The following is a 16,523-nucleotide window of genomic DNA, read 5'->3' on the forward strand; positions in this document are numbered from 1 at the left end:
ATGGTTTTGTGAGAGGGAGGTCATGCTTCATTAACCTGGTGGAGTTTTTTGAAGAAGTGACTAGAATGGTTGACGAGGGAAGGGCTGTGGATGTCGTCTATATGGACTTTAGTAAAGCGTTTGACAAAGTCCCTCATGGTAAGTTGGTGCAAAAGGTTGGATCTCATGGGATAAAGGGGGAGGTGGCTAGATGGGTGGAGAACTGGCTTGGTCACAGAAGTGGAGATGCCGGCGTTGGACTGGGGTAAACACAGTAAGAAGTTTAACAACACCAGGTTAAAGTCCAACAGGTTTATTTGGTAGCAAAAGCCACACAAGCTTTCGGAGCTCTTAGCCCCTTCTTCAGGTGAGTGGGAATTCTGTTCACAAACAGAGCTTATAAAGACACAGACTCAATTTACATGAATAATGGTTGGAATGCAAATACTTACAACTAATCAAGTCTTTAAGAAACGAAACAATGTGAGTGGAGAGAGCATCAAGACAGGCTAAAAAGATGTGTATTGTCTCCAGACAAGACAGCCAGTGAAACTCTGCAGGTCCACGCAACTGTGGGAGTTACAAATAGTGTGACATGAACCCAATATCCCGGTTGAGGCCATCCTCGTGTGTGCAGAACTTGGCTATCAGTTTCTGCTCAGCGACTCTGCGCTGTCGTGTGTCGCGAAGGCCGCCTTGGAGAACGCTTACCCGAATATCAGAGGCCGAATGCCCGTGACCGCTGAAGTGCTCCCCAACAGGAAGAGAACAGTCTTGCCTGGTGATTGTCGAGCGGTGTTCATTCATCCGTTGTCGCAGCGTCTGCATAGTTTCCCCAATGTACCGTGCCTCGGGACATCCTTTCTTGCAGCGTATCAGGTAGACAACGTTGGCCGAATTGCAAGAGTATGTACCATGTACCTGGTGGATGATGTTCTCACGGGAGATGATGGCATCTGTGTCGATGATCCGGCACGTCTTGCAGAGGTTGCTGTGGCAGGGTTGCCAAATTGCAAGAGTATGTACCGTGTACCTGGCCGTGTACCTGTGTACCGAATGGTACCGTGTACCATTCGGCCTCTGATATTCGGGTAAGCGTTCTCCAAGGCGGCCTTCGCGACACACGACAGCGCAGAGTCGCTGAGCAGAAACTGATAGCCAAGTTCCGCACACACGAGGACGGCCTCAACCGGGATATTGGGTTCATGTCACACTATTTGTAACTCCCACAGTTGCGTGGACCTGCAGAGTTTCACTGGCTGTCTTGTCTGGAGACAATACACATCTTTTTAGCCTGTCTTGATGCTCTCTCCACTCACATTGTTTCGTTTCTTAAAGACTTGATTAGTTGTAAGTATTCGCATTCCAACCATTATTCATATAAATTGAGTCTGTGTCTTTATAAGCTCTGTTTGTGAACAGAATTCCCACTCACCTGAAGAAGGGGCTAAGAGCTCCGAAAGCTTGTGTGGCTTTTGCGACCAAATAAACCTGTTGGACTTTAACCTGTTGTTAAACTTCTTACTTGGTCACAGAAGACAGAGGGTGGTAGTGGAAGGGTCTTTTTCCAGCTGCAGGCCTGTGACTAGTGGTGTTCCGCAGGGCTCTGTATTGGGACCTCTGCTGTTTGTGATTTATATAAACGATCTGGAAGAAGGTGTAACTGGGGTGATCAGTAAGTTTGCAGACGACACGAAATTGGCTGGACTTGCAGATAGTGGGGAACATTGTCAGAGGCTATAGGAGGATATAGATAGGCTGGAAAGTTGGGCAAAGAAATGGCAGATGGAGTTCAAACCAGATGAATGCGAAGTGATGCATTTTGGTAGAACTAATGTAGCGGGGAGCTATACGATAAATGGCAGAACCATAAAGGGTAGGATGCCTGCAGTGATAGTGGAGTCAGACACTTTAGGAACATTTAAGCGGTTATTGGATAGGCACATGGAGCACACCAGGATGATAGGGAGTGGGATAGCTTGATCTTGGTTTCAGATAAAGCTCGGCACAACATCGTGGGCCGAAGGGCCTGTTCTGTGCTGTACTGTTCTATGTTCTATGTAGATACACAGAGGGACCTGGGTGTGCAAGTCCACAGATCCTTGAAGGTGACATCACAGGTGGAGAAGGTGGTGAAGAAGGCATATGGCATGCTTGCCTTTATAGGACGGGGCCTAGAGCATAAAAGTTGGGGTCTGATGTTGCAGATATATAGAACATTGGTTCGGCTGCATTTGGAATACTGCGTCCAGTTCTGGTCGCCACACTACCAGAAGGACGTGGAGGCTTTAGAGAGAGTACAGAGGAGGTTTACCAGGATGTTGCCTGGTATGGAGCAGCTTAGTTATGAGGAGAGATTGGGCAAACTGGGGTTGTTCTCACTGGAAAGACAGAGGATGAGGAGAGACCTAATAGAGGTGTATAAAATTATGAAAGGCATAGATAGGGTGAACGGTGGGAAGCTTTTTCCCAGGTCTGTGGTGACGTTCATGAGGGGTCATAGGTTCAAGGTGACGGGGGGGTGGGCGGGGGGGAAGGTTTAACACGGATATCAAAAGGATGTATTTTACACAGAGGGTGGGGAAGCCTGGAATGCGCTGCCGGGCAAGGTGGTGGAGGCGGACACACTGGGAACGTTTAAGACTTATCTAGATAGCCACATGAACGGAATGGGAATGGAGGGATACAAAAGAATGGTCTAGCTTGGACCAGGGAGCGGCACGGACTTGGAGGGCCGAAGGGTCTTTTCCTGTGCTGTATTGTTCTTTGTTCAAGAAAGAACCTAATCATCTCCCCTCGACATTCAGCTGCAATATATTGTCGTGTTGGTTGGCAGCACTTTCGCTTCTGAGTCATAAACTGGTGGGTTTAAGTTCCGTTCCAGGACTTGAGCACAAAACAAGAATCTAGGCTGGCAGTCCAGTACAGAGAGCATGTTGCACTGCTGGAGCTGGTGGCTTGGAGATCAGATGTTAAAAATGAGATCCTGCCAGCCTCTCAGATGCACTTAAAAGATCTGTGCCACTATTTTGAAGTACAACAGGGTAGCTCTCCCTGGCCAATTAATATCACAAAATAAATGGCCTGGTAATTATTATTTTGTTGTTTGTGGGAGTTTGCGGTGTTTCCTATATTATATAGTGGGTACAGTTCAAAAGTACTTCATTGGTTGTAAAGTGTTCTGAAACATCCAGTGCAGCTTGAAATGTGAGCCTTTCTTCAATTTTTCAAAAAGAGACATTGCTAAAACCACCTCCATCAATGTGCTGGGGATCGTCTTTGGTCAGAAACTTAACCGAATGACTGTGATTCCAAAGGTCGGGCAGAGATTGGAAATTCTGCAATGATCAACTCATCTCCTGATTCCCCAAAGCCTGTCCACCATCACTCTCTGTCTCCATAATATGGAGTGATGGAGGTCGAGGGAAGACCTGATAGAGGTCTACAAGATTATGAAAGACAGAGTGGATAGTCAGAAGCTTTTTCCCAGGGTGGAAGAGTCAATTACTAGGGGGCATAGGTTTAAGGTGCGAGGAGCAAGGTTTAAAGGAAATGTACGAGGCAGATTTCTTACAGAGAGTAGTGGGTGCCTGGAACTCGTTGCCGGGGGAGGCTGTGGAAGCGGATACGGTAGTGACTTTTAAGGGGCGTCTTGACAAGTACATGAATAGGATGGGAATAGAGGGATATGGTCCCCGGAAGGGTAGGGGGTTTTAGTTAAGTCGGGCAGCATGGTCGGTGCAGACTTGGAGGGCCGAAGGGCCTGTTCCTGTGCTGTAATTTTCTTTATTCTTTGTTCTATGGTGTTGGCAACCATTGACTTCCATGTGTTGGCCCACAGTTATGCAGTGGCTTGTCTTCTGTGGGTTCATGGTGACCAGGAGACCGTCCCACTGTTACTGCCTATTGGAAGGATTTGCAGATCGATGATCATGTTTGGCCACATTATGAACGCATCCTCCATAACCGTCAAGTGCCAGAGAACCTGGAGCTTCTGGAAGTGAGGAAGTAGGGAAGCTATCACTGTCACACAAGACACCCCATCCATCATCTACAAGGTGAAAGCCAGGAGTGTGATATTCCCCATTTGACTGGAGGAATGCAACTCCAACAACGCTTGAAGTTTAACATTGTCCAAGACAAAGGAATCCGCTCGATTGGAATTACACCTCAAACATTCACTCCCTCCTTTGCCGGTGCACTGTGGCAGCTGCTGTGCACTGCAGCAAATCATCGAGGCTTTTGATCCGATTTGATTAATTATTGTCACATGTATTAACATACAGTGAAAAGTATTGTTTCTTGCGCGCTATACAGACAAAGCATACCGCTCATAGAGAAGGAAATGAGAGAGTGCAGAATGTAGTGTTACAGTCATAGCTAGGGTGTAAAGAAAGATCAACTTAATGCAAGGTAAGTCCATTCAAAAGTCTGACAGCAGCAGGGAAGAAGCTGTTCTTGAGTTGGTTGGTACGTAACCGCAGACTTTTGTATCTTTTTCCCGACGGAAGAAGGTGGGAGAGAGAATGTTTGGGGTGCGTGGCGACCTTAATTATGCTGGCTGCTTTGTCGAGGCAGCAGGAAGTGTAGATAGAGTCAATGGATGGGAGGCTGGTTTGCGTGATGGATTGGGCTCCATTCATGACCTTTTGTAGTCCCTTGCAGTCTTGGGCAGAGCAGGAGCCATACCAAGCTGTGATACAACCAGAAAGATTGCTTTGTATGGTGCATTTGTAAAAGTTGGAGAGAGTCGTAGCGGACATGCCAAATTTCCTTAGTCTCCTGAGAAAGTAGAGACATTGGTGGGCTTTCTTAACTATGGCGTTGACATGGGGGGGGAAACAGGATAGGTTGTTGGTGATCTGGACACCTAAAAACTTGAAGCTCTCGACCCTTTCTACTTCATCCCAGTTGATGTAGACAGGGGCATGTTCTCCTTTAAGCTTCCTGAAGTCGATGACAATCTCCTTCGTGTTGTTGACATTGAGGGAGAGATTATTGTTGCCGCACCAGTTCACCAAAGTCTCTATCTTATTCCTGTACTCTGTCTCGTCATTGTTTGAGATCCGACCCACTACGGTGGTGTCATCAGCAAACTTGAAAATCAAATTGGAGGGGAATTTGGCCACACAGTTATAGGTGAGTAAGGAGAATAGTAGGGGGCTGAGAACAAGCCTTGTGGGGCACCGGTGTGGAGGATGATTGTGGAGAGATGTTGTTGCCTGTCCTTACTGATTGTGGTCTGTGAGTTGGGAAGTTCAGGATCCAGTCGTAGAGGGAGATGCCCTGGCCACGGAGTTTGGAGATGAGTTTCGTGGGAATAATAGTGTTGAAGGCTGACGTTTAGTCAATAAATAGGAGTCTGACATAGGTGTCTTTGTTATTTCAGTGTTCAAGGGTTGAATGCAGGGCCAGGGAGATGGCGTCTGCTGTGGACCTGTTGCGGCGGTAGGCAAACTGTAGTGGATCCAGGTAGTCCAGGAGGCTGGAATTGATTCTTCCATAGTATCCTCTAAACCTGTGACCACTATCACCTAGAAGCGCAAGACACATGGGAACACCACCATCACCTCCGAGTTCCCCTCTTAAGTCACATACTTAGAAGAATACGTTCGGGAACCAAACAGGGATCAGGCTATTTTAGACTGTAATAGATAATGAGGCAGGATTAACTATAAGCTCCTGGTAAAGGATTCTTTTGGGAAGCATGAACATAATTGAATTATTTCACATTCAGTTTGAGGGTGAGAAACTAGGATCTGAATCTAGTCTTTTAAGCTTAGATAAAAGCACAGTAAGAAGTCTTGCAACACCAGGTTAAAGTCCAACAGGTTTATTTGGAACATGAGCATCATCAGGAGCAGCGCTCCGAAAGCCCGTGATTACAAATAAACCTGTTGGACTTTAACCTGGTGTTGAGACTTCTTACTGTGCCCACCCCATCTAACACTGGCATCTCCACATCATAAATAAAAGCAATTACAAAGGTATGAAGGTAGACTGGGAATAGCTAAGACTGTAGAGAAGCAGTGGCAAACACTTAAGGAGATATTTCGTAACTCTCAAAAGGTATATTCTGTTGCGAAGGAAAGATTCTAGAAGGAAGATGCACCAACTTAGCATATTAAGGATAGTATTAAATTGAAAAAGGTGTACAATACTGTGAAGATTAGTTGTACACCTGAAGATTGCTGACTTCTAAAATTTTCCCAAAGGATGACTAAAAAATATAGAGGGAGAAATAGGAGTGAGAGAGTAACCTATCAGGAAATATAAAAACAGGACAGTAAAAGCTTCTAGTTATACAAACAGGAGAATAGCTAAAGTTAACATTGGTCTTTTAGAGGGTGAGATGGGGAAATTAATAATGGAAAACAAGGGAATGGCGGGACTTTGAGCAAGTATTTTCATAGAAGCCCGACAGTGCAGGAGGAGGCCATTTGGCCAATCAAGCCTGCACCGACAACAATCGCACCCAGACTGTATTCCCGTAACCCCACATATTTACCTTGATAATCCCTCTGACACTAAGGTGCAATTTAGCATGGCCAATCCACCTAACCTGCACATCTTTGGAGTGTTGTATCTATCTTCAAGAGAACAAGGGAAAAGGGTTGTCAGAAAATGGAACTCCTGACCAAAAATGTTGATGGCAGCAGAACTCATGGTAGTCTTAAATAGGGAAATGGAAATATATTTGAAAAAGAAAAACGCAGAAGATCAGAAGAAAAAAAAAGGAAGAGAAATGGGACCAAGCTTTCTCAGAGAACACATATGAATATGATGGACTAAATGGCCTTCTGTGCTGTAACCTTCTATGCTTCTATACCAAAAGCATCATTGCACAGCTTATAACACCAGGATTGTGCTATTGTGGGGAAATTATCTCAATTCTGTTTTATGTTGAAGTATGCGAACTTGACTATTCTGTGCATTTTCTGTGTCCATCTTATTTACTGGTTGGCGTAAATAATAAATCCAAGATTATCACTGATATTTGCTTTAGAATATTGCTCTTACCATCTAGAATGATTAGATCCCAGATGGCCAACACCGAATCCCAGCAAGGTAAGGATGTAAAAAGGGTCAGGAACCAAGTGGTGATGAACAGTAATGGCGCCACTTCCAAGTTCTCCTGCCAGGGTTGAAGCAGCATATCAATTAGTACTGTTCCCAAAAACGTGACGGAAAGGAACATTCAACCATTAGCACTTTTAATAACCACACAATTCTAATTTCGTGACAATTAATTATGATTGAAACTGATGTAGAGCAGACAGCACAGAAACCAGCCACTCAGCCCAAGTGGCTTGCGCTGAAGTTTAAATGCATCCATATAATTCGCAACTATTCCTGTGGTAGCAAATTCCACATTGCCACTATTCTCGGGATAATGAAGTTTCTCCTGAATTCCCTCATTTCCTCCCCACGACATTCCTTTGGGATAAAGACAAAATTACATTACCCTTTTTGATTGCTTTGTATTTGTGCATCTGGACACCAAATCTATTAGCTCCTCCACCGTTTAAAAAAATACATTTTTCGTCGTGTGATGTGGGTGACACTGGCAAGACTGCGTTGATTGCCCACCCTGTACTAACCCGAGAGATATTCAGGTGGATGCGGCAGATAGAGCATATGATATTGACTGGATAGGGGAGCAGGGTGTGTAGGAGACAGGAGATTGAAGGTCTAGTAAAACTGGGAAGGACAAAAGAGGAAGGCGGCGGAGACTGGTGATTGAGATGACACAGTGACCCGAAGGAGCAGAGAATGAGGAGATGATCTAGGCCAGAGGCTCTGTTTACAGCAGATAGGGAGGCACAATAGTGGAATCATGGGGGCTAAGAAGCAAAATCGTGGATAAAAGTTAACAGGAAGCATTAATTGTACAAAGGAGGGAATCTTTGGTACATACCTGGCCTCTTGCTAGTTTCAGAGGTAACTGGTTAAGAAAGGCAGTCATTTAATCACTAAATTTGGACAACTTCCACAAATTACTCATGCCTCAACTTTGTGGCTTAGTCTGGAGAGGGCCTCAAATCCCAGCATGCACTGCAGCCTTTCTTATACATCTCCAATCATGATGGATGATTCGGAAAACACACAAAATGTTTGCATAACAAGGTGGGTCTCTGCTCGAGAAAGGCGGAACCACTTACTAAATCTGAGGGAAACTGGGTTGAGATAAAAGCTGCAGATCCATTATAAAGTCCTTACCATGTGTTGCCAGAGGCAGGGCATTCGATGTTTCAGCAACTGTTGAAAGATTTTGGCGTGCCTTTGAATTCTGTAAAGCAAACAGTTACATTTCAGTATGCATATGCAGCACGAGTTAAGAGAACGTACACTTATACAGCGTCGTTAACAATATAAAGCCAACCAAGAGACCTCACAGAGGAGAGTTATGGAACCAAATTGTCTCGCTGAATGAAATAGGGAAACATTAAGGCAGGTGGCCAAAAGCTTGATCTAAGGGAGGGTCTGACAGGAGGAGAGAGGTAGAGGGGCAGAGATATTTAGAGAAGGAATTGCACATTTTGGGGTTCAGGCACCCGAAACCATGACCTCCATCAGCGGGGCGATAAAAATTGGTGATTCGCAAGAACCCATACTGTGTCTGAAAACAAATTCCCCACATCAGCATCAAACTGAGGCCTCTCGCACACACAGAATGATCTTTTTTGGATTGTCACCACACATTCAGCGAGGCGAAAGAAGGCCAACTTGCCTCTGAACTGCTGGTGACTCATGAATGGAAGTGAGAGAAAAGGGAGAAAAACCAATAATACAAGAAAGAGTATCAGTCTTCCTTTAGCAGGGAGTTCTACGCTTCTTTTAGTCACATTTATTATTGAACTTGGAGGATTAATTAGTAGAAGTAATTAATTTGCTTGAAAGTGTTGTCTTGTGGGCAAAGAGTACAGCTAAATTGCACACAGCAAGGTCAGGCAGATAGGCCAGATGATCGGCCTTTCAATGTGTTCATGGAGGGAATACACATCGGCCAGGAGTCAGCCTGGGTTTATCTGGCCATGCTCTTCTCTCTAATTTAATAAATCATGGTTTCAAGTCTGACTCGAGACACTACAATACTCCCAGTGCAGCACTGCCAAAGAGCTGCACTGTCAGAGGTGCCGTCTTTCAAATGAGATATCAAATGTCTGACTGATCAGGTGACTAAAAGAAGCATAGAACTCCCTGCTTGTCTGGCCATCATTTATTACTCAACTAATTCCTGAAAATGCAGACTGTTGGGGGATCTTGCTGTGTGTAAATTGGCTGTTGTGTTTATGTAAAAACAGTGACTACATTTAAAGAAGTAATTAATTGGCTGCAAGTTGCTTTTGGGCATCCCGAGGACATTACGGAAAGAACGAAAATGGACTTGCATTTAATTTGGCGCCTTCCACAATCTCAGGATGCTTTAGTCAACTAACTCTTTTGAAGTGGAGGTACTGTTGTATTTTAATGAAAAGTGGACCAATTTGTGCGCAGCAAGCTCCCTGAACCAGCAAGTGATAATGACAGGATCATTCGGCTTTTTAAAATTATGTTGGTCAAGGGATAAATATTGGCCAATAGAAAGTGAAGATGCTTAATAACTTGGGGCCTAGACAGCAGAGGGTTGTGGGAGATTACAGAGATAGAAAGAAGAGAGGCCGTGGAGGAGTTTAAGGACAAGGTTGAGAATCAAAGTGCTGCTTGACTGAGCGCTAATGTAGCTTGCAGGCATGGTGGCAAGGAGTGAACAAGGGTGTGTGTGTGTGTGTGTGTGTGTGAAGACATTGACAGCAGAGTATTGGATGACCTCAAGTTTATAAAGTTTCTGGGTCATTTACTCATTGCGATTTAAGGGAGCTTGCTCTGCACAAATTGGTTGCCATGTTTCTTACATCATAAGGGTGACTACACCTCCAATTATTGTGATATCTGTTAAGTTCTTGGGACTTCATGAGTTAATGAAAAGTGTTACAGAAATGAAAGTCTTTCTTTCATTTAAGTGAAGTTTGTGGTTGGATCTTTGTGATTATGGTTTCAAATTTGACTCCTTAACAAATTACATTTCAGCAGCACTTGAGGACAGGAAACAGAGACCACACTCTCAGTGACAGGTACAAAAAGATGCAGTGACGACAACAACAACAACACAGTGAGAGGCACGGTATTTGTGATAGGCCCGAATGACATACGTATCTAACGAATGTTCATAAAATCCAGCCAGGTACTTGGGCTTTTCTAGTAGGACAACCAAAGCCCAGAAAGCATCCTCTTCCTGCATGTTCATTAGGAGCATGGCTGCTATGTAGGACATTCCTGGCAAAATAAAACAAGTTGAAAAATAAATTGGATGCAGAAGTCATTAAAAAGCGGCGTGCATTACAGTGAAATAATTGATAATTAATCTAATTATCAACAAGATTCATGGGGGTAATTTTAACCGACAACCACCGGAAGATGGGTGAGTTTAGTTTGTTTACTCCCTGCCAGATTATATTTTCCAATGGCTTTGAAGATTGACACTGGGGAGGGGGTAAAACAATAAAATCTGAACCCTAAAATTACCCCTATATGATTATGTGACACAGAAGAACCCCGTTACGCCTATGCCCGCTCTGAAAAAAATTACCCAATTAATCCTACTTCCCTTGGGCTTTCTCCATGAACTTCTATTTTTTTTGTTTATATTTATCCATTTCCCTTTTAAAAGCCAATTTGGAGTCTGCTTCCCCTGTCTACACCCCAATGACCTTCTGCAATGAAGAAAAATACTCTTGGTCTCTCCCTTTGTTTTTGTAATGATGGCTTTGGTAGTAAGGATAATTGGCAACAGTATCAGAGGAGAGATGAGGAGACTTAGGCAACGGATTATGATGATTTGGAATGAAGAGTCTGGAAAAGAGTGGTAGAAACAGATTGAATAATAAAACATGGAATCAGATAAAACCTGACAGGGCAGAGAGAGTGGGACCACTTGGATAGCTCTTTTGGCACAGTGGGCCAAATGTTCTCCTTCTGCACTATACCAATTGGTTCTATGATTCCAGCTGCAATCTCAGCAGCCACACTTTCCCCACCTGCCCTTATCAAAACCCTTAAATGAATCGGGACGCTTCTATCAGATTATTAACTTCCTGTTTCATCAACCAGTGAGCAGTTTCCTCACTCAGGATTAAAATCACCCCATCCCTGGCACCAATCCAGGGAAAGCTTTTCTATAATTTCTCCATGATCTGCGTGTCTTTCCTAAACTAAGGCACCCAAAAGCTGGGCTCGAAGTGCAGGCTAATAAAATAAATTGAGTGGGTTTAGTATCACAGTAGGGATATGAGGATAGCGCAGGAAAGCTGAGTAAAGTAGAAGACGAGTCATGTACTCGTGGCATGGCGGAGCAGGCTCGAGGGGCCACGTGGCCTATTCCAACAAACATTTCTTATGCTCTTGGCATGGGTTCAAAGCAAGACCAGATAATTGTTAGATGCTTGGTGTGTTTGTCACAACTTCAGAAAATTGTTTCCATCTTTCAGAGGATAACTTCCACTGGAGGCAATTCTTACATTACTGCCACTTCAGAGCCTAACCCATTCAAACTCTGCAAAACAAAAAAATCAAAATTATTGCTTGCTGCTGGGGTAAGTGGGGGAGGTGTGCTGTCAAGAGCATCTTCAAAGAACATTATCACGTACTCAGGATATCCCAAAACACTTCGCAGCTAGTGAGTTACAATTGTTGTTCCTCTGTAGGCAAACTTACAATGATGTGGAGATCATGATGTGGACTGGGGTAAGCACAGTAGGGAGTCTCGCTTGTGCTACCAAATAAACCTGTTGGACTTTAACCTGGTGTTGTGAGACTTCTTACTGTGCAAATTTACAAGCCAGTTTGCCCACAGAAAAGCCCCACATATAGCAATGAGTGAAAGGTGTTGGTAGAGGGAGGAATGTTGGCTCAGCAACCGTGAGAACGCCCTGCTCTTTGGTCCCAATTCAATCCTTTAGGCCTATTTGAGCTAACAACTGGAGCCTCAGTTTTATATTCCAGGTCAATATACTGCAGCTTTGGCCATCCAGCATCCATTAAGAGAATGCTATCCATTGAGCTATGTTGATAATAATGGATTTGCTCTGAATATTCACCATGTTTTAGGCACAAAAATGAATAAATCAGATGGACGTCTGAACTGCTGGACGCTGAAAGATCCGAATGATTTATTCCTTTATTCCCTTCAAAGGCTTGCTTGATTGATACTCCATCCACCACCATAATCTCTTGCTTTCTCCAGCACCAGTGCACTTTGGCAGCAGCGTACACCATTTTCAAGATACACTGCAGGAACTCGCTACGCCTCCTTCAACAGCACCTATTAAACTTTGAATTTTCTATGTGGGTGGATTTCTTTTAATATTGCCTTGGTTGACTGCCCTCTGCGAGCAGAGGACTTGTCTGCTCCCATGCGTTTGAGCATCATTAATATTTCTCACAGGCAGAGGAAAAAGGGCAGCAGATGCATGTTTCTCTCCAAGTCACACAACATCCTGACTTGGAAATATATTGTCGCTCCTTCAATGTCGCTGTGTGAAACACCCTGGGATGTCCTCTCGAACAGCAATGTAGGTGTACCTACACCAAACAGGGCTGCAGCGGTTCAGGAAGGCTTTTCACCATCACCCTTCCAGGATGACAGCTAGTGTTGAGTAATAAATCACAGCCTTGCCAGTGAGCAAATATTAATGACGCCCAAACACATGGGAGCAGACAAGTCCTCTGCTTGCAGAGGGCAATCAACCAAGGCAATATTTTAAAAAAACCACCCACGTAGAAAATGCGAAGGTTAGACCATTTGGCTTTTCAAATCTATTCTGCCATTCAATACCATGGCTGCTCCTCTATCTCTATCTGCTCTTGTGCTCTCTCCATAAATCCAGAAATATAGTTCCTTCTGAAGTATATTCAGTGACTTGTCACTGCAGTCTTCTGTGGTAGAGAATTTTACAGATTAACCAGCGTCTGAATGAAGAAATTTCTCTTCATCTCAGTTCTAAATGGCCTACCCTGTATCTAGAGACTGTGACCCTTGTTCTAGAGACCCTTCAGCCAGAGAAAACAACATCCCTGTGTCCAGTCTGTCCAGCCCTGTCAGAATTTTATATGTTTCAATTGGATCCCCTCTCTATCTTCTAAATTCCAGTTGACCCAATCTCTCCTCATACGATATTTCTGCCTTCCCAGGAATCAGTCTGGTGAACCTTCACTGCTCTATGGCAAGTACCTCCTTTCTTAGAGAAAATCAAAACCGGACACAATAATCCAGGTGTTGTCTCACCAAGGCCTTGTACAGCTGCAGTAAGACATCCTTGCTCCTGTACTCAAATCCTCTCATAATAAAGGCCAACATACCATTTGTCTTCCTAACAGTTTGCTGCAACTATATGTTTGCTTTCAGTGACTGGTGCACGCGACACACAGGTCCCTTTATACATCAACATTTCCCAATCTATCATTTAAATAATACTCTTCCATTCTGTTTCTTCGTCCAAAGTGGATATCTTCACATATATCCACAATATGCTACATCTGTCATGTATTTGCCAACTCACTCAACCGGTCTAAATCACCTTGAAGCCTCTTCACATCCTCCTCACCACTAACATTCCCACCAAATTTTGTGTTGTCGGCAAACTTGGAATTATTACTTATGGTCCCCTCAACCAAATCATCGACGCATGTTGTGAATAGCTGGAACCAGAAGCACTGATCCCTGTGGTACCCCACCAATCACTGCCGGCCACTTTGAAAAAGACCTATTTATTCCTACTCTCTGTTTCCTATCTGCTAACCAAGTCTCAATTTGTGCTAATAGGTTACCCTATGTTTTTTAATTTTGCACACTAACCTCTTATATGGGACTTAATCAAAAGCCCTATTCTATTCTACTAGTTATGTCCTCCAAAAACTCCAGTAGATTCGATAAACATGATTTCCCTTTCATAAATCCATGTTGACTTTGTCTAATGCCATTGATATTTTCTAAGTGTCCTGTTAGCACATCTATCATAGAATCCTACAGTGCAGAAGGAGGCCATTTGGCCCATTGAGTCTTCACTGACCACAATCCCATGCAGGCCCTATCCCCATAACCCCATGCATTTACCATAGCTATTCCCCCTGGCTCGAAGGAACAACTTAGCATGGCCAATCCACCTAACCCGCAGATTTGGATCTTTAACAGAGACTCTAGCATTTTTCATACTACTGATGTTAGGCTAGCTGGTCTGTAATTCCCTGCTTTTTCCATCCCTTCTTTTTTAAACAGCGGTGTTACATTTGCCAATCTGCAGGGACTGTCCAGAATCTAGAGAATTTTGAAAGGTGACAACCAACGCACCCATTATTTCTAGAGCCACCTCTTTAGTACCCTGTGATGTAGATTATCAGGCTTGGGGATTTATCAGTTTTCAGTCCCATTAATTTCTCCAGCACTATTTTTCAAGTAATACTAATTTTCTTCAATTCCTCCTTAGAAACATAGAAAAACTATAGCACAAACAGGCCCTTCGGCCCACAAGTTGTGCCGAACGCATCCCTACCTTCTAGACCTACCTATAACCCTCCATCCTATTAAGCTCCATGTACTCATGCAGGAGTCTCTTAAAAGACCCTATTGAGTTCGCCTCCACCACCCCTGACGGCAGCCGATTCCACTCACCCACCACCCTCTGTGTGAAAATAGAAAGTCCTTCTCGCTGATTCCTTAGCATTTCTGGGAAGTTATGGGTGTCTTCCTCCATGAGGTCAGAACTAAAGGAGTTGTTTAATTGCTTTGCCATTTCCTTGTTCTCTATCATGATTCTCTTGTTTTGGACTGTAAGGGACACGCAGCCCACAAACCCCATCTCAGGGCAACTAGGATCCCACAGTTAGAGTCATCCGAAAGGTGTCAATCACAAGTCCAAGGTACTCCAGAATGATTGCAATTTACTATCGGAGATGTTAGCTGTGGTTCAATGGGCAGCATTCTCGTCTCTGAGCCACAAGGTTCAAGTCTCACTTTCGAGACAAGTCTCACTTTCAAGACTTGAACACATAATCCAGGCTGACACTCAAAACATTGCAGTACTTGTCACAACTCGGATAGCCAGGTGATGAAGGATAGAATACTGGAGCTTAATCTTTATTCACTTAAAAAGCTTTTATTTGCAAAGACATACATTACGTACCATACAGCGCCAACAAAAAAAAAACCCTCTTTCAACCAGTTCCCATACAAATGAGAATAGGTGAGTCCCCAATTAATACCTACCACTCAAATACAATTAATACCCAACTGATTTACAATTAAACAGGAGTACTGCATGATTAAAGATGTTGTTTTATGGATGAGATGTTAAAGACCCTGTCTGCACTCAGTGCTGTTGTGTCTTACATCTCAATTTCAAAGAAAAGTGGAGTTCTCCCTAGCTGAGGGATATATATTAGCCAATGTCACAAAAATAGAACAGATAAACTGGACATTATTTTCACTGCTGTTTGTGGGAGTGTGAGAGACTTGGCTTTCATGTTCCAGACATTAAAATGGTCTACCCTATAGAAAATTGTTCAGCTAGCTGAAACAGAGCTTTTGAACATCTTGTGGTTATGAAATGCATTGTAGAAATTCTTCCCATTTTTCTCTTCACATGTATTTTAATGACTGACAGTTACTCTAACAGTTTACTCCTCAGTGTTTGCCACACTAAGTGTCAATGGGTTGTGGTATCTTAGACTTGGAATCCCTAGCTTGTGAGCAGCCACAGACACGGACTGCTGCCACATGCTTTGCATCTACCACCCTCTAACTTTCGTTAAGAGAACACAACACAGAAAAGAACATCCTGCAAAACTTATTTATCCTTATTCAGTTAGAATGCAATCTGCGCATTCATTTCACCAGCGTTTTCAAGCTCATGAACTTCAACAAGGTTTTTAAAATTACTGAAGAGCACAAGTCGGTAAAAGCAATATTGGAAAGGATTACTTTGTTACATTGAAAGATAACTTCACAATCCTGCAGTCAAAGGGACTTTAGATTGCTGAATCAGCAATAAGAGAATTGCAGCTCAATTTTAGACTCGGTACACTCTCCTGTTAAGCACACCTTGTTGATAGCTAACTCAAGGTGCAACTAAAGGACAGTATATTAGCTTGTGTACATATACCAGCACTGGAGAGTCAGTTAGCCCAGTCAGCTGGTTTATGATACAGAACAAAGTCAACAGCGCGGGTTCAAATCCTGCACTGGCTGGGGTTATTCATGAAGGCCCTGCCTTCTCAACTTTGCCCTTCACCTGAGGTGTGGTGATCATCATGTTAAATCACTGCCAGTCAGCTCTCTCCCTCCAACAGTAGAGCAGCCTATGGTCATCTGTGCTATGGTGACGTTACCTTTTACCTACACCAACTCTCGTATGCCCTCTGACTCCGGGTCAACAAATGCCTCAAAGTTATAATTTGCATCACTGTGCTCAAATCCATCCTTTGCCTCGTCCTTCCCAATCTCTGGACCC

General features: G+C 43.7%; 1 protein-coding gene across 1 annotated transcript in view; it reads right to left on the reverse strand.

Moving 5' to 3' along the window:
* LOC144499193 (TBC1 domain family member 12) overlaps positions 1-16,523 on the reverse strand; it is a 124,928-nt gene that overhangs the window by 89,053 nt on the left and 19,352 nt on the right. The window contains exons 6-8 of the mRNA XM_078221295.1: positions 10,173-10,296; positions 8,200-8,269; positions 7,000-7,114 (exon numbers count right to left, since the gene is read on the reverse strand). Of these exons, the coding sequence (XP_078077421.1) occupies positions 7,000-7,114; positions 8,200-8,269; positions 10,173-10,296 (309 nt within the window). The remainder of the gene's footprint in view (positions 1-6,999; positions 7,115-8,199; positions 8,270-10,172; positions 10,297-16,523) is intronic.

The sequence above is a fragment of the Mustelus asterias genome, chromosome 9 (assembly GCF_964213995.1).
Source record: "Mustelus asterias chromosome 9, sMusAst1.hap1.1, whole genome shotgun sequence".
Classification (NCBI taxonomy): domain Eukaryota; kingdom Metazoa; phylum Chordata; class Chondrichthyes; order Carcharhiniformes; family Triakidae; genus Mustelus; species Mustelus asterias.